Source organism: Staurois parvus, unplaced genomic scaffold, assembly GCF_062004578.1.
Source record: "Staurois parvus isolate SC_StPar_1 unplaced genomic scaffold, SC_StPar_1.0 ptg001789l, whole genome shotgun sequence".
In the NCBI taxonomy this organism is placed as follows: Eukaryota; Metazoa; Chordata; class Amphibia; order Anura; family Ranidae; genus Staurois; species Staurois parvus.
Genome location: NW_028319585.1, coordinates 56,512 through 82,681, shown reverse-complemented (window position 1 = coordinate 82,681; position 26,170 = coordinate 56,512). Strand labels below are relative to the sequence as shown.

Genomic DNA, 26,170 nt, shown 5'->3' with positions numbered 1-26,170 from the left:
GCACCCTGCAGAGGGATTCGGCTCCAGAACTTAGGCCGGTCATAGACGGTTAGTTTATCGGCCGATTTTTCATCCGAAAGAATATTCGGTCGATTTTCGCAGTTCCTCCTCAATTCGTTTATCAGTCATGCTGGAAAATTTGTGAAAAACGGCCGATTTTCACAATCATTGGTGGCAACATCAGTTTACAAGACGAACAATGTTTAGTTTTTTGGATGAAAAATCGGCCGATAAACGAACCGTCTATGGCCTGCATTAGGCCGGCCATACACTGGTAGATTTTTATTTCAAGAATATTTGTTTTATTTTCTAATTGTTAGTGGGGGGGGGGGAGGGGGGGGAGAATCGATGTTCGTTTTTGACAGCAGCAACAGGAAAATTCGAAGGGGCAGGAAGGAAAACTTTTCTTGCTCAAACGAATTTTCGGCTGGCGGATGTGGCGATCGTCCAGAAATGACATTCGTTTTAAACACGAATGGTGAAAGCAAAAGACAGTTTTCGAACAACGTTCGTTCTTTCATCGAATGTTCAAAGAATTTTGGTCTGACTTTTCATATGAATATTCTCGTCCTAAAAGTCTACCCGTGTATGGACGGCTTTAAGTTTTTAAGATTTTCATTCGAGAATATTCATGTGGTTCGTTCGTCCGTTCACCGAATATACAAATTATTTTCGGACGAATATTCTCGTCTGAAAACCTACACGTGGCTGGCTTTGCGGACATGGATTGGACCCCCCGCTAACGATTAGATTTTCGTTTCAAGAATATTCGTTTGATTTTCTAATCGTTAGTGGGGGGTCGAATCGATGTTCGTTTTTGACAGCAGCAAATTCGAAGGGGCGGGATGGAAAACTTTGATCGCTCAAATGAATTTTCGGCCGGCGGATGGCCAGCTTTAAGAAAATCTTAAAGCTGGCCATTTTTTTTTTAAGATGAGAATATTCGTATGAAACAAAAGTCGTCCGAAAATTCTTTGAACATTCGGTGAACGGCCGAACATCGTCCGAAAATTGTCTTTTGCTTTTAACATTCGGGTCATTTCTGAACGATCAGCACATCCGCCGGCCAAAAAGTCGTTTGATCGAGAAAAGTTTTCCTTCCTGCCCCTTCGAATTTTCCCGTCGCTGTGGTCAAAAATGAACATCGATCTGACCCCCCCACTAACGATTAGAAAGTCAAACGAATATTCTTGAAACTAAAAATTCTCGAACCAAAATCTTGAAAACTTAAAGCTGCCTATAGACGGGTAGATTTTTAGGATGAGTATATTTGTAGGAAAATAAAAGTCGTCCGAAAATTCTTTGAAAATTTGGTGACTGGACGAACGTCATCCGAAACTTGTCTTTTGCTTTTAACATTCAACTTTAAAATGAATGCAATTTTTGAACGATCGACACATCCACCGGCTAAAAATTTGTTTGAGAAAAGTTTTCCTTCCTGCCCCTTCGAATTTTCCCGTCGCTGCAGTCGAAAATTAAAATCGATCTGACTCCCCCCCCACTAACATCGTCCAAAAATTGTCTTTTGCTTTTAATATTCGACTTTACAATGAATGTCATTTCTGAACGATCACCGCATACACCGGCCGAAAATTTGTTTGATCGAGAAAAGTTTTCCTTCCTGCTACTTTGAATTTTCCCGTCGCTGCGGTCGAATATGAACATCGAACTGACCTCCTGCTAACGATTAGAAAATCAAACGAATATTCTTGAAATTAAAATTCTTGAAACTAAAATCTATATGTATATGGCCAGCTTAAATCGTATAGATTTTCGTTTCAAGAATATTAGTTTGATTTTCTAATCGTTAGCGGGAGGTCAGTTCGATGTTCATTTTCGACCGCAGCAACGGGAAAATTCGAAGTGGCAGGAAGGAAAACTTTTCTCAAACAAATTTTAAAGTCGCATGTTAAAAGCAAAAGACAATTTTCGGACGACGTTCGTCCATTCACTGAATTTTCAAACGAATATTCTCGTCCTAAAAATCTACCCTTGTATGGCCGGCTTTAAGCTTTTAAGATTTGCGTTCGAGAATTTTTGTTTCAAGAATATTTGTTTGATTTTCTAATTGTTAGTGGGGGAGGGGGTCAGATCGATGTAGATTTCCAACCGCAAATTCAAAAGGACAAGCAATCAAACTAATTTTTAGCCGGTGGATGTGGCGATCGTTCAGAAATGACATTCATTTTAAACACGAATGCTAAAAGCAAAAGACAATTTTCGAACGACGTTCGTCCGTTCACCGAATGTTCAAAGAATTTTTCGTACGACTTTTCTTACGAACATTCGGTGAAAAGGAAAACTTTTCTCGATCAAACAAATTTTCGGCCGGTGTATGCGGTGATCGTTCAGAAATGACATTCATTGTAAAGTCGAATATTAAAAGCAAAAGACAATTTTTGGACGATGTTAGTGGGGGGGGAGTCAGATCGATTTTAATTTTCGACTGCAGCGACGGGAAAATTCGAAGGGGCAGGAAGGAAAACTTTTCTGAAACAAATTTTTAGCCGGTGGATGTGTCGATCGTTCAGAAATTGCATTCATTTTAAAGTCGAATGTTAAAAGCAAAAGACAAGTTTCGGATGACGTTCATCCAGTCACCAAATTTTCAAAGAATTTTTCGTACGACTTTTCTTACGAATATTATCATCCGAAAATCTGCTCGTGTATGGGCAGCCTTACCCCGGGTTCACACCTGAGTGTTTTCCATAAACGCACTACAGTCATGATTTCCTATGGGACACGTTCACATCTCTGCGTTTTCACTTGCTGCATTTTTTGGAAAGGGTCGCAAAAAATTGCGTTTTCGGTTCTATAGACTTCAATGGAAACACTGCAGAAAAGCATGGAGTGCGTTTTTGATGCATTTTGCGTTTAAAATCTGCCTAGCAACAAGAAAAAAAAATAAAAAACCCAAAACGCATCAAAAACACAATGCAGAAATGGCTCAAACGCAACCTGCGTAGGTGTGAACCTGACTAATGCAGGCCATAGACGGGTCATAAATCGGACGATTTTCGCACCATTAGTGGGTTAATTGGTCGGCCGGTTTTCGGGGTTTTTGCACATATTTTTTATCGGTAAAGTTGGAAAAAAATCGGCCGATTTTGCCGATAAAAAAATCTGTGCATGAGCCGTGACCTGCAAGAAGAAGAAAAATTCCAGTCCGCTATTATATTTTACATGAAAGTCTTGCGGTTGCAACAATGTATCCATTTGTATCCAAATAAAAACCATCTGTATCCGAAATGGATCCAAATGGATACATTGTTGCAACCGCAAGACTTTCATGTAAAATATAATAGCGGAGCTCTCTGCAGGGACAGAAGTCATTAAATGCCGGCCGCAGACGGGACGAAAATCAGCCGATTTTTTTTTACCGTTGGTGGTAACGTCGGCCTATTGAACGACCGATTTTTGTTTTTTATAAAAAAACAGCCGGTTTTCGACCCGTCTATGGCCTGCATTAGATGATGGAAGTCAGCGGAGCTTCATTTCAGTCGCTGAGTTTTGGGGCGAATTTTTAAAGTGCAAATTCCCGTGCAAAGTGAACAGCCTATTCGCCTTCAGTAGCCCCCCCCCCATCCCCCCTGGTGTGTACTAACATTCAGTATTCTAGCCAATCAGAAGTCTTCTCTCACTGATCTACCCGGAGTAACCAAAATCTGGTTGGTTGCTGTACTTGCACACCGCTATCTTGTCCAATGTAGATGTAGAAATGGAAAAATTGATGTAATTTCTGATTCGTTCTTAATTTTGTAGCGTCAGATTTGTGATGTTAGAATGCTTCATTTTCTGGAATTCATATATTCGTTATTTTCAAATTGATTTGAAGTTCACATTTTGGAAGCCGTTCTATTTTATTCTATTCTAATCTATTCATTTTTTTCTAATCTTTACTGTTCTATTCTACTTTTTCTGTTCTATTTTAGTCTATTTTCTCCTCTATTCTGTTTTATTGTATTGTATTCTAATCTATTCTATTTCTTTATTTTCTATTTTATTCACTTTGATTCTGTTTTATTCTATTCATGTATTTTCTATTCTTTTTTGTGTTCTTTTCTGTTCTGTTTTATTCTTTTCCTTTTTTTTTCTCTTCTATTCCTTAATTTTCTATTTTATTTCTTCCTATTCTATTCTGATTTATTCTATTCAGTTCTGATCTATCATATTCCTTTATTTTCTATTCTATTTGATTCTGTTTTATTCTATTATTTTCTATTTTTTATTGTATTCTATTTTTTTCTATTCTGTTTTATTCTATTCCTTTAATTTCTATTCTTTTCGTTTTATGTTATTCTATTGTGTTCAATTCCAATCTATTCTATTCCTTTATTTTCAATTTTATTCAATTCTGTTTTATTCTATTCTTGTATTTTCTATTGTATTCCTTTCTTTTCTATTCTGTTTTATTCTATCATTTTCTATTCCTTATTTTTCTCTTTTATTCCTTTCTTTTCTATTGTTTTATTCTATTCAATTCTAATCTATCCTATTCGTTTATTTTCTATTCTATTTGATTCTGTTTTATTCTATTATTTTCTATTATATTCATTTTTTTATTGCATTCTATTCTTTTCTATTCTGTTTTATTCTATCATTTTCTATTCTATTCTTTTATTTTCTATTGCATTCTTTTTTATTGTGTTATATTATTTTCTATTGTTTTATTCTGTTTCTTTATTTTCTATTCTATTCCTTAATTTTCTATTTTATTCCTTTATATTCTATTTGAGTCTATTCAATTCTAATCTATCATATTCCTTAATTTTCTATTCTATTTGATTATGTTTTCTTCAATTATTTTCTATTCACTTTTTTATTGTATTCTATTCTTTTCTATTCTGTTTCATTATTCTCCATTCTATTCTTTCTTATTGTTTTCTGTTCCTTTCTTTTCTGTTGTATTCTATTCCTTTATTTTCTAATCTATTCTGTTTTATCCTATTCTATTCTTTTCTATTGTATTCTTTTTTTAATCTATTCTGTTTTATTCTATTCAATTCTAATATATTCTATTGCTTTTTTTCTATTCTATTTGATTCTGTTTTATTCAATTATTTTCTATTCTTTTTGTATTGTATTCTATTCTTTTCCTTTATTTTCTATTCTGTTTTATTCTATTCTTTAATTTTTGTATTTTTTTGTATTCTCTTCTGTTTTACTGTATTCTTTTCCTTTGTTTTATTCTATTCCTTAATTTTCTATTTTATTCCTTTCTATTCTATTTTATCTATCCTATTTCTTTATTTTCTATTCTATTTGATTCTGTTTTATTCAATAATTTTCCAGTCATTTTTTATTGTATTCTTTTCTGTTTTATTATTTTCCTTTATTTTCTATTCTGTGTTATTCAATTCTTTAATTTTCTATTCTGTGCTTTTTTGTATTGTATTCTTGTCCTTTCATTTCTGTTTTATTCTATCCCTTTATTTTCTATTCTATTCCCTAATTTTCTATTTTATTCCTTTCTATTTTATTCTATTCATTTCTAATCTATTCTATTCCTTTATTTTCTATTCTATTTGATTGTTTTATTCAATTTTTTTCTATTCATTTTTTTTATTCTATCCCTGTATATTCTTTAATTTTCTATTCTATTCTTTTTGTATTGTATTCTATTCCTTTCTTTTCTGTTTTATTCTATTCTATAAAGCAGCCTAAGTAGGAATTATCATTCTATTTTACTTATATTCCATTCTGTATTTATTGCAATCTGCTTCCATTTTTAAGTTCACATTCAGATCATTTGTTTCGATATAATTTATTTTGGATTAGTTGAAATTCCTTAGTACTGTGATTGGGATATTTGTATCCATATAAGGAACATTTTGTCAGATATTCGATAAGTGAACGATCATTGCGTGTCTCACCGTCTGTGATGGTCCCGTGTCTCCCCGTCTGTGTGTGTTGGTCCCGTGTCTCACCGTCTGTGTGTGTTGGTCCCGTGTCTCACCGTCTGTCTGTGTTGGTCCCGTGTCTCCCCGTCTGTGTGTGTTGGTCCCGTGTCTCCCCGTCTGTGTGTGTTGGTCCCGTGTCTCCCCGTCTGTGTGTGTTGGTCCCGTGTCTCCCCGTCTGTGTGTGTTGGTCCCGTGTCTCCCCGTCTGTCTGTGTTGGTCCCGTGTCTCGCCGTCTGTCTGTGTTGGTCCCGTGTCTCGCTGTCTGTCTGTGTTGGTCACGTGTCTCACCGTCTGTGTTGGTCACGTGTCTCTCCGTCTGTCTGTGTTGGTCCCGTGTCTCGCCGTCTGTCTGTGTTGGTCACGTGTCTCGCCGTCTGTCTGTGTTGGTCACGTGTCTCGTCGTCTGTCTGTGTTGGTCACGTGTCTCGCCGTCTGTGTGTGTTGGTCCCGTGTTTGCTGTCCCTGTAACCCCTCCTCTCCTCTCCTGCCCCCCCCAGGTCTGGAGTCTCTCCGTGACAGCGCCCACTCCACCCCGGTGCGTTCCTCGGACCACCTCGACATTCTGACCCCCCGAGGCTCTCGTGAGACGGTGTTCAGCGACGAGGCGTACACTCCATGCTGCAGCATCCTCCCCACCCCCGTCTGCGAGTCCAACCTGGAGCTGTCCATCGGTCAGCAAGTGAACGGGACCACGTGTGCCACCAAGGAGGAGGAGAGCGACCCGGCCGCTCCCGCCATTCCCGATCTGGAGACTCCTCCCCCAGCGCTGCCGGGGCCAGAGGGATCAGTCCAGAGGGAGCCGGAGCCAGAGCAGGAAAACACATTTCTCCAGAGCGTCCTCCGGCTGCTGGCCGTCACCTTGTGTCTCCTGCTGGCCTTGCTGCTGCTGCTGGTGGTCTTGGCCGAGTCTGACCTGGAGTTAGCCTTTCTGAGGGACATCCGGCTGACCCCCGAGTTCCAGCAGTTCCATTATCAGTACTTCTGCCCCCTGCGGAGATGGGTGTCCTGCAAACTACACCCCATCACCCGCCTGATTGACTCGTGATCGCATAGGGCGACCCCAAGTGTACGTGAGGAGCAGGGGCGGACTGACCATTTGGAAACTCGGGCACTGCCCAAGGTCAGTAGGGGGCCCCATGAGATGCCCCTGGTACCTTTTTCATAGGCTTTTTTGAGTTTGGGCAAGGACACAGGGGCCCTATGATCCCCTATTGCCCGGGGGCCCCATGAGTTGTCAGTCCGCCCCTGGTGAGGAGTGATGTCTTCCAGTGTCCTCCCCTTCTCACCCTCATCTTGTCTGTCCTTCCCTTTGCTGAGGGTTCCGTGGGTGTGCATGGGCGTGTGAGGGTGCCACAGAGGTGCAGGGTGCCTCTGATACGTTGCATGGGGGGGGGGGGGGTCCCGTCTGTATCACCCGCCATCAGTCCCACCAGCCTGCTCAGCTCCAGGAAACAAACAGCCGCTGATCCTCTCCTGGTGCCGCCGCATGTGGCCACAGAGGCTCCACGCGGCGCCACCGACGGCACATCAGCCACTGAATGCATTGGAGATCCCGACTGTCTCGGTCTTCTGCCGTCTATACAACGCACTCAGTCTTAGCAAAGGGTTCAAATCAAACCAGCTGCATTGATACCCAGATGTAGGGGAAGTTGCACTTTGCAAGGGAATTATCCCTAGGATTTGGTGACGTTTCACTTTGCAAAAAATACCCAATCACATGCAAGGAAAATAAAACAAACTGCACTTTTTTTGCATATTTAATGGGTTCATGTAATGCTCTTTCCAAAAACTGGCTGACATTTTGGAAAATTAAAGGCAGAATCCAATATTTTGTGCTTTAGACATTACATTACTGATGGAGGATTCATTAGACGAGACGTGGACAGGAAAGCATTGTGGTAGCTGCCTGTCAATCAGAGGAGATTAGCTTTGCTGCAATGGCCAGCTCTAGGGCCCCTTCACATGGGCGCCTTCCGTTCCGACCAGCAGGGGTGGATGACGGGTCTGTGTCCGCTCAGTCTCTGCAGAACGGACATGGACAGAGCCCGCTCTGCTCTATGGATGGCAGTAGAGCTGATGGATGACGGGTCCGTGTCCACTCAGTCTCTGCAGAACAGACATGGACAGAGCCCGCTCTGCTCTATGGATGGCTGGCTGTAAACGGACTCACACCCAGCTTCCTCCAATCAAGTAGAATGGGTGGATGGCGGGTCTGTGTCCGCTCAGTTTCTGCAGAAGGAACATGGACAGAGCCTGCTCTGTTCTGTGGAGGGCTGGGTGTAAACGGACTCACACCCAGCTGCCTCCGATCCAGTAGAACGTGTGGATGACGGGTCCGTGTCTGCTCAGATTCTGCAGAACGGACACGCACAAAGCCTGCTTTGCTCTATGGAGGGTCGGGAATAAATGGACTAACACCCAACTGTCTCCGATCCAGTAGAACGGGTGGATGACGGGTCCGTGTCCGCTTAGTTTCTGCAGAATGAACATGGACAGAGCCCGCTCTGCTCTATGGATGGCAGTAGAGCGGGTGGATGATGGGTCTGTTTCCACTCAGATTCTGCAGAACAGACATGGAGGGCTGGGAGCAAATGGACTCACACCCAACTGTCTCCGATCTGGTCTGCCTGATCCCCCCTGCTGATCAGAGTAGAACAGGTGGATGACGGATCTGCGACCGCTCAGATTCTACAGAACAGACACAGACAGAGCCCACTCTGCTCTATGGACGGCCGGGAGAAAATGGACTCACACCCAGCTGCCTCCGATCTGGTCCCTCCACTGATCCCCTGCTGATCGGAGTAGAACGGGTGGAGGACAGGTCTGTGTCCGCTCAGTTTTTGCAGAACAGACACAGACAGAGCCCGCTCCGCTCTATGGGTGGCCTGGAGTAAATGGACTCACACTTGGCTGCCTCCAATCTGGTCCTCCTGAATGAGATCTATCTACTGATCCCCTGCTGATCGGAGTAGAACTGGTGGATGACGGGTCCGTGTCTGTTCAGTTTCTGCAGAATGGACACGGACAGAGCCTGCTCTGCTCTATGGATGTCAGTAGAGTGGGTGGATTACAGGTCCGTGTCTGCTCAGTTTCTGCAGAATGGACACGGACAGAGCCTGCTCCGCTCTATGGGTGGCCTGGAGTAAATGGACTCACACTTGGCTGCCTCCAATCTGGTCCTCCTGAATGAGATCTATCTACTGATCCCCTGCTGATCGGAGTAGAACTGGTGGATGACGGGTCCGTGTCTGTTCAGTTTCTGCAGAATGGACACGGACAGAGCCTGCTCTGCTCTATGGATGTCAGTAGAGTGGGTGGATTACAGGTCCGTGTCTGCTCAGTTTCTGCAGAATGGACACGGACAGAGCCTGCTCTATGGATGGCTGTAGAACGCGTGGATGACGGGTCTGTGTCCGCTCAGTTTCTGCAGAATGGACACGGACAGAGCCTGCTCTATGGATGGCTGTAGAACGTGTGGATGACGGGTCTGTGTCCGCTCAGTTTCTGCAGAATGGACACGGACAGAGCCCGCTCTGCTCTATGGACGGCCGGGAGTAAACGGACTCACACCCAGCTGCCTCCAATCCAGTCCACCCAAAGGGAAGAGGATGCGGTCCTCCATTTTTTGAGTTGGTCTGATCAGATCGGAAGGCAGGTGGGTGGGGGGACACAAGTCTGTTTACACCCACCGATCCATAGGAATGCATGGAAAACTGACAGGGCGGGCCTGTGTGAAAGGGCCCCTAGAGGTGCAGCCTGCCTGCAGTCATCATATATGACTAGCCACCATCCACGGAAGGTGACACCAGTTTAGGGATTTACATGGTGGAAAGAGGAACTCCAGGCAACAGGGAGTCTCTAAAAAAAAAAAAAAAAGGCAGCTGAGGAAGATTCGGATACCGTTGAGCACAAAGTCAGGCGAAGGCCGGCGTGACAGTTGGAGCCCAGTGGTCTGTGAGCTCGGAATGGGTCTCCATACATTGAAATCAGCCCGAATATGACCAGGCATGGGCTCCCATGTGTGGCCACTGGGCCATCTAACATCCGCTGTGCATCCAATCATTGTGCTGCATATAAGTGGCCTCCGTTCTCCTGAGTCGAATGCCTGCGCTCGGTCCATTGAAGCCAGACTGAGCGCATCGATCCATTCACATTAATAGCGGACTTCAACTACAGACCCTGTGCATGCGTTGTCACCCGTTGTGGATATGTAAGGCCGACGTTTGCTGGAGCTGAAGCAGCAATATCCGTGTTGTCAACACAAGTGATCGAGGACACGCAGGAGTGTTCGATGTCACACCGAGTTGGGGGGGGGGGGGGTGGTACATGCACAATATATAGATCTGCCTCCATCTTTAATTGTTCTTCATCTGGTTGATCCATTTCTTACCGCCACGTCATGAGTCCACATTTCAAGCATCACCCCCCCCCCCACTCCATTGTGTACCGCATTCTCATCCTGCTTGTTCTTGGCACCCATGCATTAAGGCAACGCGATTGTGTACGATCGATGTTATATAAACTGGGGGGGGGGTTGGAATTTCTGGGTTCTCTCTGTGTGCTCGGTGAAGGAGATGATGTATGTATTCTGATTGGTGAATCAGGAGAGACCGCGTGCTCTGCATCTCTGTATGTATGCACCTTAGATGAACACGCGTCCGTGCCGGACATCGAACTTATCTGTCTGTTGGAACGGCTGGATTCTGTCTGTGTGCTCGGTGAAGGAGATGATGTATGTATTCTGATTGGTGAATCAGGAGAGACCGCGTGCTCTGCCTACCTGTATGTATGCCCCTTAGATGAACACGCGTCCGTGTCGGACATCGAACTTATCTGGCCATTACGATTGCACGCGAACGATATCAGAAGAAAGTAGACCATCCAAGATGGCGGTGTACGAGTCTTCAGTGTACACACAGACTTGAGCCGGCCATACACGTATACATCTTCCTCTCGAGAATATTCGTTTCATTTTCTAATCATTAGTGGGCGAGTCAAATCGATGTTTGTTTTCCACCGCAGTGACGGCAAAATTTGAAGGGGCAGGAAGGAAAACTTTTCTCTATCAAGCGAATTTTTGACCGGTGCATGTGGTGATCGTTCAGAAATGACATTCATTTTAAACTCTGTTTTTAAAAGCAAAAGACGTTCGTTCGTTCACCGAATGTTCAAAGAATTTTCGTACGAATATTTTCGGCTGAAAATCTACACGTGTATGGCCAGCTTTAAGGGGAAGGTACAGTGTTTTTTATTTATTTATTTTTTTTAAAGAGATATTATTTATTTTGTTGCTTTGTTTACAAACAAACATGTCATACAGGGAGCGTCCGTGTGACACGCGGTCAGTTTTCTCATTAGAAAGCCCAGTACTAGCTCTGCATGGGCTGCCTGCTCCTGCAGACTGAAAGGGTAACTCCACTCTCGTGGGGAAAAAACAGCCAAAAAAAAAAAAAAAGATTAATACAACGTAGCGTGTACAATTGTTACATTGTTGCCATTGAATGTTATAAATCACCTTTCCTTTTCAATCTGCAGCCGCTGTAGTTAAATGCAATGCACTATCGCAACCTGGATGTATTCTGTACACACAGATGGTATACAGAGCACCCCCCCCCCCCCGGGTATATCATTTCCTACTTGTGTGATTGGCTCACTGATTTTCCCAGAAGTCTGCACTAAGTTACAAGTCAAAGGTTGGGCATCCCCTGCAACAAAAATGTCATTTTTGGTGGGATACTCCCAAATGGAAATCACATTTAAAGGAATGCAGACCCCGCCGCTTTCCTCATTAGAGCCCTGCAGGTGCAGCAGCTGATTGATAACGATAAAGTCGCTCCCATTCGATAATTATAAATTTGTTCCCATTCACACTCACTCTGCATATGGACACAGAGAAACAAACAGCTGTTTCTTCAGAGTAACAAAACGTAGGAATCTGCAACAGAGTTTGTAAAAGTCCCTGCAATGTCCAGAGATCACCCAGAGGGGGAGGTTTGTTTTCTCAACAAAAGTGGAGTCACCCTTTAAACATTTACTTGTTTACAAATAAACATTTGTTACAGGGAGCATCCATGTTACGGTGTGTGCAGTCCATATGGGCTGTCTAATTGGAAAGCCCAGCACTAGCTCTGCTCCTGCAGGCTGAAGATCTAGCTGGCTCACCTGTACCAGGAGGTGAAGAGGGTGGTGTGTTCCTCCTCCCGAGTCATTGAAATCCTTCCGTTCAGCTTTGTATTCACAAGCTATCCGAACCTAAGAATGCCAGACTCACATGCGCCACCTGCTGGTTGTAAAATGTAAATATGAAGTACTTGTGCGCGATATTTCATATAGAACTGGCTAAATCAGGGGTGTCCAAACTATGGCCCTCCAGGTGTTGAGGAACTGCAAGTCCCATGACTCTAACATCCACAGACAAGACACCCATTGGCAGAGGCATGATTATTATTATACAGTATTTATAAAGCGCCAACAGTTCGCTCAGCGCTGTACATTATAGTGGGGGACAGAACATGTGACAGAACAATAACAATACAATACAATACACGAGGGGTTCGAGGGCCCTGCTCCTTGGAGCTTACAATCTAGGAGGGAGGGGATGGTGGTACAGGAGGAGATAGCTGTGGGGGATGGAGTGGTAGGAAGAGTGGAGGAGGTCGGCAAGTTAGCAGGGGGTGGGGTAGGCTTCCCTGAAGAGGTGGGTTTTCAGGGTGCGCCTAAAGGTGAGGAGGGTAGGTGATAGTCTGATGGATTGGGGTAGGGAGTTCCAGAGGATGGGTGAAGCCTTGGAGAAGTCCTGGAGGCGGGCATGGGAGGAGGTGACCAGGGAACTAGAGAGTAGGAGGTCTTGTGAGGAGCGATAGTACGTTTTGGGTGGTAGATGGATATCAGGTCGGTGATGTAGTTCGGGGCAGTATTATGAACGGCTTTGTACGTCAATGTTAGCATTCTGAATTTGATCCGTTGGGCAATCGGAAGCCAGTGGAGGAATTGGCAGAGGGGGGTGGTGGACACTGAGTGGAGGGATTGGCAGAGGGGGGTGGAGGACACTGAGTGGAGGCCAGTGGAGGGATTGGCAGAGGGGGGTGGAGGACACTGAGTGGAGGCCAGTGGAGGGATTGGCAGAGGGGGGTGGAGGATACGGAACGGTTGGTGAGGTGGATGAGTCTGGCCACAGAATTCAGGATAGACTGAAGTGGGAATAGCCTGTGGTGAGGTAAGCCAGTGAGGAGGGAGTTGCAGTAGTCAAGTTGTGATATAATAAGGGAGTGAATGAGTTGCTTAGCGGTTTCCGGGGTTAGGAACGGACGTATTTTGGAGATGTTGCGGAGGTATGATGGGACTTGTGGTACTCCAACAGCTGGAGGGCCATAGTTTGGACACCCCTGGGCTCAAAGGAAAGCCGTGGTCTCATTTTTTTTTTTTATTCCCAAGAACGACACTGAAATCTGGAAAAACACTCTACCTTTCCTTTAAGGCTGGGTTCACACTAGTGAGGGTCAAAAATGCATTCGCGTTCCCGAACCTGCGCACTTTTAGCAGACTCACGGGGGTTGCTATTAATCCCTACGGGCGCCCTCCACACTTCGACACCTGCGGCGTGTTTCTCAAGGGCCAAGCTGAGTTTGAAAAAAGGTCGGGGACTTTTTTGATCTGCATTTCTCGCAGGTACAGCAGCCTGTTCAAATAAATGGGCTGCTGCACCCGCTGCACCGCACGTAAGTGAACTGGGGCTTGTGTGTGAGATGTGGACAGAGGCTGTTCCTGGGAACATTTCCAGGTTTACAAGCATCATCCAAGGTCTGAGGTAGGTCTGAGTCTGGATGTCCTTGTAGTAGAACATGAGAGATCTGTGTTTGAGTAGGTGAGAGTCTATGTATTAGGACGTGTACGGTCTGCTGATGGTGTGTTGGGTGTAAGGACAGTGCCGGAGTCTCGGCACACTGCAGTTTTCCTGAAGGGTTTTACTGCTAGATGGTTATTGATTGTAAAGAGAAGCCCAGAGCACAAAGCGCGTTCCAAACCTGAGAGCACCCTTTGGTCAGCTTGGAGAGCTGGTCACTGAGGACTTCACTGCACGATGGCGTAGGTGAACCTCCTGTTAAATTTGAAGGCATCTAAGACCAAGCAACCTCCAAATGCATCTTCAGTGCAGTCCACCTCCCTGTCCTGAGACATGCCCACCGAGTAAATGATGTTTTCCTGGGTGGAGGACTACTGAAATAGGTCTCTCCAGACTACTGAAATGGGTCTCTCCAGAACAATATCACACCCTCCTTTCCTTATCTTGTGCTGAGAACCCTGACATCATCTCAGAGGGAATGACTGTCTGCATGATCCCCTCCCTGGCCCAGTGCCACGTTCATCGACTTGGTGAGGGGAAAGCATGATACCATCTTTAGGAAAACTGGCATGCTCATTGGAGATCACCTATTGGTTATGTCTCTGCATTTCATTCAAGAGATACAGGATTGCTTGTGCCTTAGTATGTGAGATATGCTTGCTTCACCTTCGGGGCAGTTGTGTGCTTGGTACCCGTGATGACAAGGTTGGGTTTGGTCCAAACCCGAGTTCATCCGGACTTGACCTAATATGGCCACATGGCCCGGTTAGGTTAATGTCATTGAACTGGTATGGCCATATTATGGTCAATGATGTCACAAGCATCCCTACCAAGCTATGGGGTTGGGAATCTCCCGCTTGCTGCTCATTGGCCCAGCAGTGACATCTAACTTTTGGGTTCGGACTGACTTGGGTTCAGGCCACAGCCAAGCTCATCCTTAGTACCTAGTGTAAGTGAGAAAGTTGTAGACACTCCACACCCGATATGTCCACATTTTTGATAACTGAATGTAATATAGTTACATGTTTCACATTTGTACAGAAATGACTTAGTTTAAGGGAAGCCATCAAGAAAGCTTTTTCCTGTAACAGCTGAATTTTCCATCCAGCAGTGCCAGAGAAGAGGTGCATGAGCCTGGTCTCCTCTGGACCTTGCACCACTCCCTGGAGTTTTGCAGTGATTTTTTTCCATCCAGCACTGCCAGGGAAGAGGTGCATTAGTCTGATCTGCTCTAGACCTAGCATCGCTCCCTGCGGTTTTTCAATGGTACTCTCTATCTAGCACTGCCAGAGAAGAGGATCATTAATCTGGTCTCCTCTGGACCTTGCACAACTCCCTGGAGTTTTGCAATGGTATCCTCAATCCAGCAGTGCCAGAGAAGAGGTGCATTCGCCTGGTCTCCTCTGAGCCTTGCACCACTCCCTGGAGCTTTGCAATGGTTCCCTCTATCCAGAAATACCAGAGAAGATGTGCATTAATCTGGTCTCCTCTGGACCTTGCACCACTCCCTGGAGCTGTGCAATGGTATCCTCCATCAAGCAATGCCAGAGAAGAGGTGTATTAATCTGGTCTCCTCTGGATCTTGTACCACTCCCTGGAGCTTTGCAATGGTATCCTCCATCAAGCAATGCCAGAGAAGAGGTGTATTAATCTGGTCTCCTCTGGACCTTGCACCACTCCCTGGAGCTTTGCAATGGTATCCTCAATCCAGCAATGCCAGAGAAGAGGAGCATTAATCTGGTCTCCTCTGGACCTTGCACCACTCCCTGAAGCTTTGCAATGGTATCCTCCATCAAGCAATGCTAGAGAAAAGGTGCATTAATCTGGTCTCCTCTGGACCTTGCACCACTCCCTGGAGCTTTGCAATGGTATCCTCCATCAAGCAATGCCAGAGAAGAGGTGTATTAATCTGGTCTCCTCTGGACCTTGCACCACTCCCTGGAGCTTTGCAATGGTATCCTCCATCAAGCAATGCTAGAGAAAAGGTGCATTAATCTGGTCTCCTCTGGACCTTGCACCACTCCCTGGAGCTGTGCAATGGTATCCTCCATCAAGCAATGCCAGAGAAGAGGTGCATTAATCTGGTCTCCTCTGGATCTTGTACCACTCCCTGGAGCTTTGCAATGGTATCCTCCATCAAGCAATGCCAGAGAAGAGGTGTATTAATCTGGTCTCCTCTGGACCTTGCACCACTCCCTGAAGCTTTGCAATGGTATCCTCCATCAAGCAATGCCAGAGAAGAGGTGTATTAATCTGGTCTCCTCTGGACCTTGCACCACTCCCTGGAGCTTTGCAATGGTATCCTCAATCCAGCAATGCCAGAGAAGAGGAGCATTAATCTGGTCTCCTCTGGACCTTGCACCACTCCCTGGAGCTTTGCAATGGTATCCTCCATCAAGCAATGCTAGAGAAAAGGTGTATTAATCTGGTCTCCTCTGGACCTTGCACCACTCCCTGAAGCTTTGCAATGGTATCCTCTATCCAGCAGTGCCAGAGAAGATGTGAATTAATCTGGTCTCCTCTGGACCTTGCAGCACTCCCTGGAGCTTTGCAATGGTATCATCCATCAAGCAATGCTAGAAAAGAGGCGCATTAATCTGGTCTCCTCTGGACCTTGCACCACTCCCTGGAGCTTTGCAATTGCATCCTCCATCCAGCACTGCCAGAAAAGAGGTGCATTAGTCTGGTCTCCTCAGGACCTTGCACCACTCCCTGGAGCTTTGCAATGGTATCCTCTATCCAGCACTTCCAGAGAAGAGGCGCAATAATCTGGTCTCCTCTGGACCTTGCACCACTCCCTGGAGCTTTGCAATGGTATCATCCATCAAGCAATGCTAGAGAAGAGGCGCATTAATCTGGTCTCTTCTGGACCTTGCACCACTCCCTGGAGCTTTGCAATGGCATCCTACATCCAGCACTGCCAGAGAAGAGGTGCATTAGTCTGGTCTCCTCTGAGCCTTGCGCCTCTCCCTGGAATTTTGCAGTGGTATCCTCACTAGATGGAAAGTTCAGCTAGGACAAGTAACAGCTCTCCTGCCAAGCCCTTTCCAAGAAGAATAGAGGACGTAGCCTTGAGGTTTCTTTTAGGAATCAAACTGCCAGTCGTGTTTTTTTTCCAGCCCCTCCTCCCTGTGTATTAGAACAATATGTATCCCTGTGTTTTGTATTAGAAGGAGCTGGGAGATCGGATTCCAATTTTCTGTCTTAGGACTCTATCGTTACATTAGAAGTCTGAGGAGATCGTCTCCCACCAATATTGTTTACAGATGCCGGCTGGAAGGCCAGTCTGTACAGATCCATATGAAACTATTGTGTTCGTTTAGGAGATGCAGGTCCACCAGAGCTGTGCGTCACGGAGCGTGAGATGTCTTGTGTCCTCCCACCCTGTAGGTGTCATCGTTTTTTTTTGTGCTTTGTAGCTAAAGGCCTATTTCATTTCCAGTGGACCTCCTTACCCAATCCCCCTCCGGCGGGGGATGTCTCTTTTGCCTCCAGACATATTATCTTACTTTTGTATCGCAGAGACTGTTTCAAGGTTATATTTTAAAGAAAATAGTATTATTTTGTTATCAAGATTACATTTAGTTTTTTTAATTGCTTTTTAGACTTTCTGTTGGTTGTGCTATGTGAATAAATGAACACAACGATAGATGTGTAGTGAACTATAGTCACAGAGCAACTTGATGGCGAAAAAAAAAAAAAAGAAAAGGAAAAAAAAAGTAAAAAAAAAAAAGAAAAAACAAAGAAACATACGACACTAGAGAAGGTTTATCCTCCAACCTGATTGGTTAGGAATAGGCTACTGGTTGTTGACAGGCTCCACCAGAAGTTGATGTCTCAGTTTTTGGGGGTATTAAACCACGATGGATGGAAGGTGGCGCCAGCACCCCCACTAACTTGTATCAAAGAGCAAAGATTTGTATTCTCGTATGCTGGGAAAGCAGCAGATCCGGACCATGTTCATCACATAGTTCCATAGTTAGTCTGGCTGAAAAAAAAACAAAAGTCCATCCAGTTCAACCATTAAAAAGAAAAAAAAAAGTTACAATCCTTCACCCACAGTTGATCCAGAGGAAGGCAAAAAAAAAGACAGCAAAGCACGATCCAATTTGCTCCTGCAGGGAGAAAAATTCCTTCCTGATCCCCCGAGAGGCAATCGGATATTCCCTGGATCAACTTTCCCTATAAATGTTATATCCAGTTATATTCTGTGTATCCAAGAAAGAATCCAGAACTTTCCTACAGCAATCCACTGAGCTGGCCACAACCAACTCTGGAGGGAGTCTATTCCACATTCTCACAGCTCTCACTGTGAAGAAACCTTTCCGTGTTTGGAGATTACATTTCTTTTCCTCCAGACGTAAAGAGCGCCCTCTGTGATGACCTCAGGGTGACTATCACATGCTAGAACACGGGTGTCAAACTGGTGGCCCTCCAGCTGTTGCCAAACTACAAGTCCCATGAGGCATTGCATGACTGACAGTTACCAGCATGACTCCCAAAGGCAGAGGCATGATGAGAATTGTAGTTTCGCAACAGCCGGAGGGCCACCAGTTTGACACCCTTGTGCTAGAGGAAGGGTCCCCTGAATGGTCCCAAAACATTTGTTTTCTATGCAATCATGCAAGAGCTTTGCACTTTGATGCAACCTCACCGGTGTGCCGACACCACATTTCATCCCTGTTGTACACCGTGGCCAGTCAAAATCGTTGAAGTACGCTTTTAATCACATGGTCAAGTCCAGTACAGTATACAAGAGGAATATTGCCCATGTTTTAAAGATGAATTCCAGGAATTCAGCAACTTTGTGAAAAGTGCAGGCACACGGTGAGTTCAGGCACACGGTGAGTTCAGTCCAATGAGGTGCATGCCACCTCCTGGACTTATCTCTGACAGGTTTCTGGATCTACCGGAGGATACACTCAAAACACTCAGGGTTGTAAGAGAAGAGAGGAAAAACACAGCAGCTATGCCCGCCCCTCCCCTCTGCTGCTCATTCACAGAAGCCTTTGTATTTTTGTGTATTGAGTTCATTTAATACAAAGGCTTCTGTGATTGGGCAGGAGGATAGGAGAGGCGGGTATAGCAGTTGCAATGACTCCACACTAGAGGGAGCTGAAACCAGACTTACCTCTGAAAGGTTTGTGGATCTACCGGAGGATATACTCAAAACACTCAGGGTTGTAAGAGAAGAGAGGAGCAACACAGCAGCTATGTCCGCCCCTCCCCTCTGCTGCTCATTCACAGAAGCCTTTGTATTTTTGTGAATTGAGTTCATATAATACAAAGGCTTCTGTGATTGGGCAGGAGGAGAGGAGAGGTGGGTATATCAGTGGCAATGACTCCACACTAGAGGGATCTGAAACCAGAGTGTCCAGTGTGGGAGCTCCGGAACCTATTTTCCTGGAGCACAATAAACTTGTCAGATGTAAATGAAAGATTTAGATAAATGAGGTGGCATGCACCTCATTGAACTTAAAAGAGAAGTATGATATTTTTTTTTTAAATCATACTTACCTAGGTGATCGATCAGATCGATGCTGCATCTGTCCCCCACCGGCTCTAAGGGTGTGAACTCCGCGATCACATGACTGCTGAGTTCTCACAGCCGCTCAGTCACCGTTCTCTGCTTTGCCCCCCACTGCACTGGAGCGCTGGGCTGTGGAGGAAGCAACTGGCTCAGGCTCTCAGCGCCTCACTGCGCCTGGTGTCGCTCCAAGCTTTGGGGTGGATCCCGACTTTGAAATCGGGATCTTTCCCCAGCCTGGACCAGCTCAGTGATGCCCGCTGTCGGCTGAAAACGACTCACAGGAGTGCAGAACGAACTACACTCCCGTCATCCACAGCAGAAGTACAGACATAGAGCTTTGGCTGTACTTTTCCTATGCCTGCACTTTTTTACGAAGTTGCTGAATTTCTGGAGTTCAGCTTTAAATCATCAATCACCTTCCTAAATGTTTTGCAGATTATATTTCCCCCAACTGGCATCCCACGGGCCTGTGTTTATGGGCCAATGCAGCTGCGTTTGGGTGCATTCCACTTGCACTTGAGAAGCTTGTGAGGTCATTTGCAGTACATGGACAGGTGCATTTCACCTGCTTCTAACCTGCATTGCATTCCCCTTTGACCCGTATGGGGAGATCAGCAATACTGACCTATCCACCGACACAGGCTGTAAAGAGGTCCGTCTCTTATGCAGGCCATACATGGGTAGAATTCCGAAATAATTTTCTTTCAAAAATCGTAACTAAGAAGTTTTGTTTGAATTTTGCACCATTAGTGAGCCGCAGCAGCAGGCGGTTTTAGTGCGGCCATTGAATTTGAGTGATCGGGCGTGTTAGCAATTCATTCACTTTTCATAAAATTACCAACGACGGGAGAATCGTGCGAAAAATATTGTCGAAAAAGGAACAAGCGTGAGCTGCGACCTGGAATGAAAAGAAGATTCCCAGCCACGAAAATGCTTTTCTGTAGTAACATGGGGTGAAATTGAAGGCTTGGTTGGTGGAGTTTCTAAATCAATGGTGGCGCCATCGGGTTACAAAACGCACAAAATTTGGGATCTGACCCGTGGGTGGGTGGGAAGGCACACTGCAATTATATGAAACATTCTGGTGTGCTTTCATTCACAAAATGATCTCCCTCTGATGAAATGCTACAATTTATTTTCATACCCGAGCTCAGAATTCCACCCATGTATGACCTGTATTCGTTGGACTCCCCGCACGTATGGCCTGCATGCGTTGGATTCCCCCTACGTATGGCCTACGTTCGTTGGACTCCCCCCATGTATGGCCTGCATGCGTTGGATTCCCCCCACGTATGGCCTGCATGCGTTGAATTCCCCCCACGTATGGCCTGCGTTTGTTAGACTCCCCCCACGTATGGCTTGCATGCGTTTAACTCCCCCCACGTATGGCTTGCATAAGTTGGATTCCCCCCACGTATGGCTTGCGTGTGTTGAACTCCCCCCACATATGGCCTGCGTGCGTTGGATTCCCCCCACGTATGGCCTGCGTGCGTTGGATTCCCCCCACGTATGGCTTGCGTGTGTTGGATTCCCCCCACGTAAGGCCTGCGTTTGTTGGATTCCCCCCACGTATGGCCTGCTTTGGTTTGCCCTATGTATGGCCTGCGTTTGTTAGATTCCCCCCATGTATGGCCTGCGTTCGTTGGATTCCCACCACGTATGGCCTGCGTGTTTTGGATTCCCCCCCACGTATGGCTTGCATTTGTTGGATTCCCCCTACGTATGGCCTTCGTGTGTTGGATTACCCCATGTATGGCCTGCATCAGTTGGATTCCCCCCACGTATGGCCTGCATTAGTTGGATTCCCCCCACATATGGCTTGCATTCGTTGCACTCCCCCCACGTATGGCCTGCATTCGTTGGATTCCCCCCACGTATGGCCTGCGTTCGTTGGATTCCCCCCACGTATGGCCTACGTTCGTTGGATTCCCCCTACGTATGGCCTGCGTGTGTTGGATTCCCCCCACGTATGGCTTGCATTCGTTGCACTCCCCCCACGTATGGCCTGCGTTCGTTGGATTCCCCCCACGTATGGCCTACGTTCGTTGGATTCCCCCTACGTATGGCCTGCGTGTGTTGGATTCCCCCCACGTATGGCCTCATTTGCTGGATTCTCCCCCACGTATGCCTTGCATTAGTTGGATTCTCCCCACGTATGGCCTGCATTCGTTGGATTCCCCCCACGTATGGCTTGCATTAGTTGGATTCTCCCCCACGTATGCCTTGCATTAGTTGGATTCTCCCCACGTATGGCCTGCATTCGTTGGATTCCCCCCACGTATGGCCTGCATTCGTTGGATTCCCCCCACGTATGGCTTGCATTCGTTGCACTCCCCCCACATATGGCCTGCTTTGGTTGGATTCCCCCCACGTATGGCTTGCATTAGTTGGATTCTCCCCCACATATGCCTTGCATTAGTTGGATTCCCCCCACATATGGCTTGCATTCATTGGATTCCCCCCACATATGGCCTGCATTTGCTGGATTCCCCCCACATATGGCCTGCATTAGTTGGATTCCCCCCACATATGGCCTGCATTCGTTGGATTCCTCAGTAATATTTTACTCTACTTGGAGTGTTTTCGAATGTATCTGACTGCCTTGTATTACTCTTCATAATGCAGTCTGGCAGAAACAAGAGTTCTGGAAATATATCACCGCTGTAGGCCCCGAAACATAAAACTGAGATATCGATTTTTGCATGGAGTTTGGCTTCGCCTAGGATCACAACACACCCACCTGCTACAATAGATTGACCGATTACACTTTCACGACCCAGTTGCCAAGAACACCCTTCTTACAGTAACTACTGGTGGTGTCAGCTTCTATGGGACAATTTGTACCTCTTTGGAAGCCAAATTAGGAGAGATTTGTGACTGAATGTGAAAGCACTTTAAATGGTAAGTTCACCTTTTACATGAACAGGCCCATGCAAACAAAGAAGCCCTGCTAGTTAAAAAATACTCCGTGCTGCTTGTAAAAACATTGACAGCAAATGGCCTTTTCTGTCACCCATCAAGCCTGGCCGAAATACTCCCCAAAGGTTTACATTGCTTTGTCACAGCCCAGGATGGGCTACAACAAAATGGCTGCTGAGTCGAGTTCTTTAAGGACAACTAAAGAGGTTGTCTCTTTAGTTGTCCTCAAAAAAGGAGGCTTGGGGGCCATTTTGCTATAACCCATATGGAAAGGAGCTGCAACAAGGTGAAACTCCTGGTGGAGGGATGTGCAACTGAAGAGTCTTTGCTGCAACAGGAGAGAGCGCACTGCACACGTGCAGCTTCTTATCCAGGGAACATGCTCGCTCCTGCGAAGTTGGGGGTCAGCGCCCAATGTGAATAAAGCAGGACGTGGGAATGGAAAGATTGGAGAGTAATTCGGCCGGGCTTTATGGGTGACAGAGAAGGCCTACAGGTATGGCATCTGCATTAAACAATATTTTTACAAAAACAACACCGTCTATTTCAAACTACTGGGTCCCCTTGTCTGCATTGACCAGGGAGTGTGAAGGGGGAACTTTGCCTTTAAAGGTACTTAACCAAGACACGAAACACCTCCTTGCAAAGCTTGTGATGGAATCAGCCACTCTGATTTCTGTGGTTCAAACTAGAAAAACTGTTCATTGAATCCCTGCCCTAGAACGGTTATGTGGTTCTGGTATGGATGCTTCCAGCACCGCATTCTAGAACAGGTGTATTGCTGTATGACCAAATTTCACATGTCGGTAGAGTAACCCTTCCTCTACAGTAACTCTTCCTCCACAGTAGCCCTTCCTCCACCTTAACCCTTCCTCCATCGTAGCCCTTCCTCCACCGTAGCCCTTCCTCTACAGTAGCTCTTCCTCCACCGTAGCCCTTCCTCCACCGTAGCCCTTCCTCCACCGTAGCCCTTCCTCCACCGTAGCCCTTCCTCCACCTTAACCCTTCCTCCACCGTAGCCCTTCCTCCACCATAGCCCTTCCTCCACAATAACTCTTCCTCTACAGTAGCCCTTCCTCTATAGCAGTGTTTCTCAACTCCAGTCCTCATGAACCCCCAACAGGTCATGTTTTCAGGATTTCCATTATTTTGCACAGGTGATTTGATCAGTTTCACTGCCTTAGTAATTACCACAGCTGTTTCATCTGAGGGAAATCCTGAAAACATGACCTGTTGGGGGTCCATGAGGACTGGAGTTGAGAAACACTGCTCTATAGTAACCCTTCCTCCACCGTAGCCTTTCCTCTATAGTAGCCCTTCCTCCACCGTAACCCTTCCTCCACCGTAGCCCTTCATCTTCTTCATCATTGCAGGTAAGTAATGGACTCCAAGCAGGAACAATGTGTGGTCATTGAGTTCTTGATGAAGGAGAGGTGCCGGCCATCAATACTGGTCTCCCTCTACGTGGTTTGGCTTCAGTGCTGGTTTATCGTTCTTTAAATTCCTCCATGTGTGCACATTGCTCTGGTCAATGGTGTCATCTCTGTCATCATTCCATAGCCTGCTATGCTATTACTCCCATTGACACCAACAATGAGGCACCATTACCTTTCATTGACACCAACGATGGGGCACTATTCCTCCCACTGACACCAACGATAGGACACTATTCCTCCCACTGACACCAACAATGGGGCACTATTCCTCCCACTGACACCAACGATAGGACACTATTCCTCCCACAAATAACAGTGATGGGGCACTATTCCTCCCAGAGATACCAATGATGAGGCACCATTCTTCCCACTGACACCAATGATGGGCATGAATCCTCCCACTGACACCAATGATGGGCACTATTACTCCCACTGATAAAAGGCACTATTCCTCCCATTGACACCAACAACGCGGCACCATTACCTGTAACTGAAACCAATGATGGGGCCTTATTCCTCCCAATGACACCAATAATGGGGCACCATTCCTCCCACTGCTACCAATGATGGGGCACCATTCCTCTCACTGACACCAATAATGGGGCACCATTCCTCCCACCGGCACCAATGATGTGGCACCATTCCTCCCACCGGCACCAATGACGTGGCACCATTCCGCCTACCGACACCAATGACGTGGCACCATTCCTCCCACCGACACCAATGACGTGGCACCATTCCGCCCACCGACACCAATGATGGGGCACCATTCCTCACACTGACACCAATAATGGGGCACTATTCCTCCTGCTACTGCCCACAAGTGTTACGTAATTTAGTTTCTACTGGTAATAACCACCAAGTCTGCGGCATTGTTTCCGGACACCAGGGCATTTATGTACTCCCACTGGCCCCAGTCTGCCCCCCCCCCCAAAGTCTAAAGGACAGTAAACTGGTCCTTTGTTTAGAAAGTTTGGAGACCCCTGCCATAGAGGAAGTAACAGTCTACCACAATGTGAAATTTGAATGAACTGTGTGAGGTAATGTACAAGTTATGCCCACTTTGGCACCACTTTTGGTACGGCCCATATACTGTCTATAGTACATTATCCACATCCATAATCCTGAAATAGACACAAATGCAGTCCCTACTGATGTCCTTGGGATGAAACCCATAGATGACATGCTGCATGGTTGTGATGAACATACTTGACTCTGGTGGTCAGGTGAGACAAAGCGCCATACGGAGACATCCCAAGCCATTGTTTCTGGCAGCCGATGACTTTTCCTGAGCATTTCTGATCATTTCCTCCTACACAGCCGGTGAAGGTCTGCTGTAAGGACGACCCGCTAACCACTCTACCGTGGCAAGCTGGACTATGCAAAAGGCGTCAAAAGTGCAGGCAAAGGATAGTCATCTCTTCCCATTCTGATCAGGCCAAGGACCAGAGTGCAATGATTAATCAAGGCGTCTTTGGAGCTGCCTGCTTAGAAAACACATAAAACCAATAACCAGCACACTGATATCATGAAAGAAGCCTTTAAAAAAAAAAAAAAAAGACTTAGGATGTAAAGCCACGCTTACGAAAGGAGCCATTTTATCCGGTCTGTGGCCACTCAACATTCCATATTGTCACCAGTACAGATCTGTCCCCCGTCATTGTCGGGGCGTAGCTGGATCTATGCTCCGGCCCAAAACACGAGGCCCTGCCTTTGACAACAATCACTTTTCTGCCAACACCGGTGCCATCCAATCAGGGGCGGACTGACCATTTGGAAACTCAGGCACTGCCCGGGGTCAGTAGGGGGCCCCATGAGATGCCCCTGGTACCTTTTTCATAGGCTTTTTTGAGTTTGGGCAAGGACACAGGGACCCCATGATCCCCTATTGCCCGGGGGCCCCATGAGTTGTCAGTCCGCCCCCGCATCCAATAGATATCTTGTTGCTGAATTCCAGTCCTAGTATCCGGATCGTTTTGAAGCTTCAATTCATGTTCAACTCAAATAAATCCTTCTATGCAGTTTTCTTTCTAGAATTTGCTCTAGAACGATCGATTCATATTCTGGTGCTGAGTTGCTTTGTGACTGTATCAAGCATTAGGAAAAAAAAAAAAAAAAAAAAAGCTGCCTTACCAGGGCACATCCCATTGCGGTTTTTTTTTTTTTGGCGTAGAATAAGTCATGTGTTCTTCCCAGATCTGCCTGTTTCCTGTCCCGCGCACATATGTTGCGGTCACGCATGAGCCAGTAGACCGCATGATATATCTGCCGAGGAAACTTACTGCAACTGTGAATCTTCTAAGTCGCATCCAGCTGAAAAATAAAACGGACATGTCCTTGTGCCAATTCCAGATCATGTTTTCCACCGCGCCGCCCACCATGGGGTGTGGAGAAACCACATGCATAACGGTCCATACCTTGGACAATATTTTTAAATAATGAATAAAAGATGTATCATGATCCAACTGGGCTCTGCGTGTCTCATTTGTTTCTTTTGATTAACCATTATATGGGACTTGTGGGTTCACACATGTGTGGATTG

The 26,170-nt window shown here is 46.0% G+C and overlaps 1 protein-coding gene across 2 annotated transcripts in view; it reads left to right on the top strand.

Moving 5' to 3' along the window:
* FRMD5 (FERM domain containing 5) overlaps positions 1 to 26,093 on the top strand; it is a 170,408-nt gene extending 144,315 nt beyond the window's left edge. For both annotated transcript variants that reach the window (XM_089663860.1, XM_089663859.1), the window contains exon 14: positions 6,398 to 26,093. In XM_089663860.1, coding sequence (XP_089519986.1) covers positions 6,398 to 6,945 — 548 coding nt within the window. In that variant the 3' untranslated portion in view covers positions 6,946 to 26,093. The remainder of the gene's footprint in view (positions 1 to 6,397) is intronic.
* Positions 26,094 to 26,170: the final 77 nt, after the last annotated feature.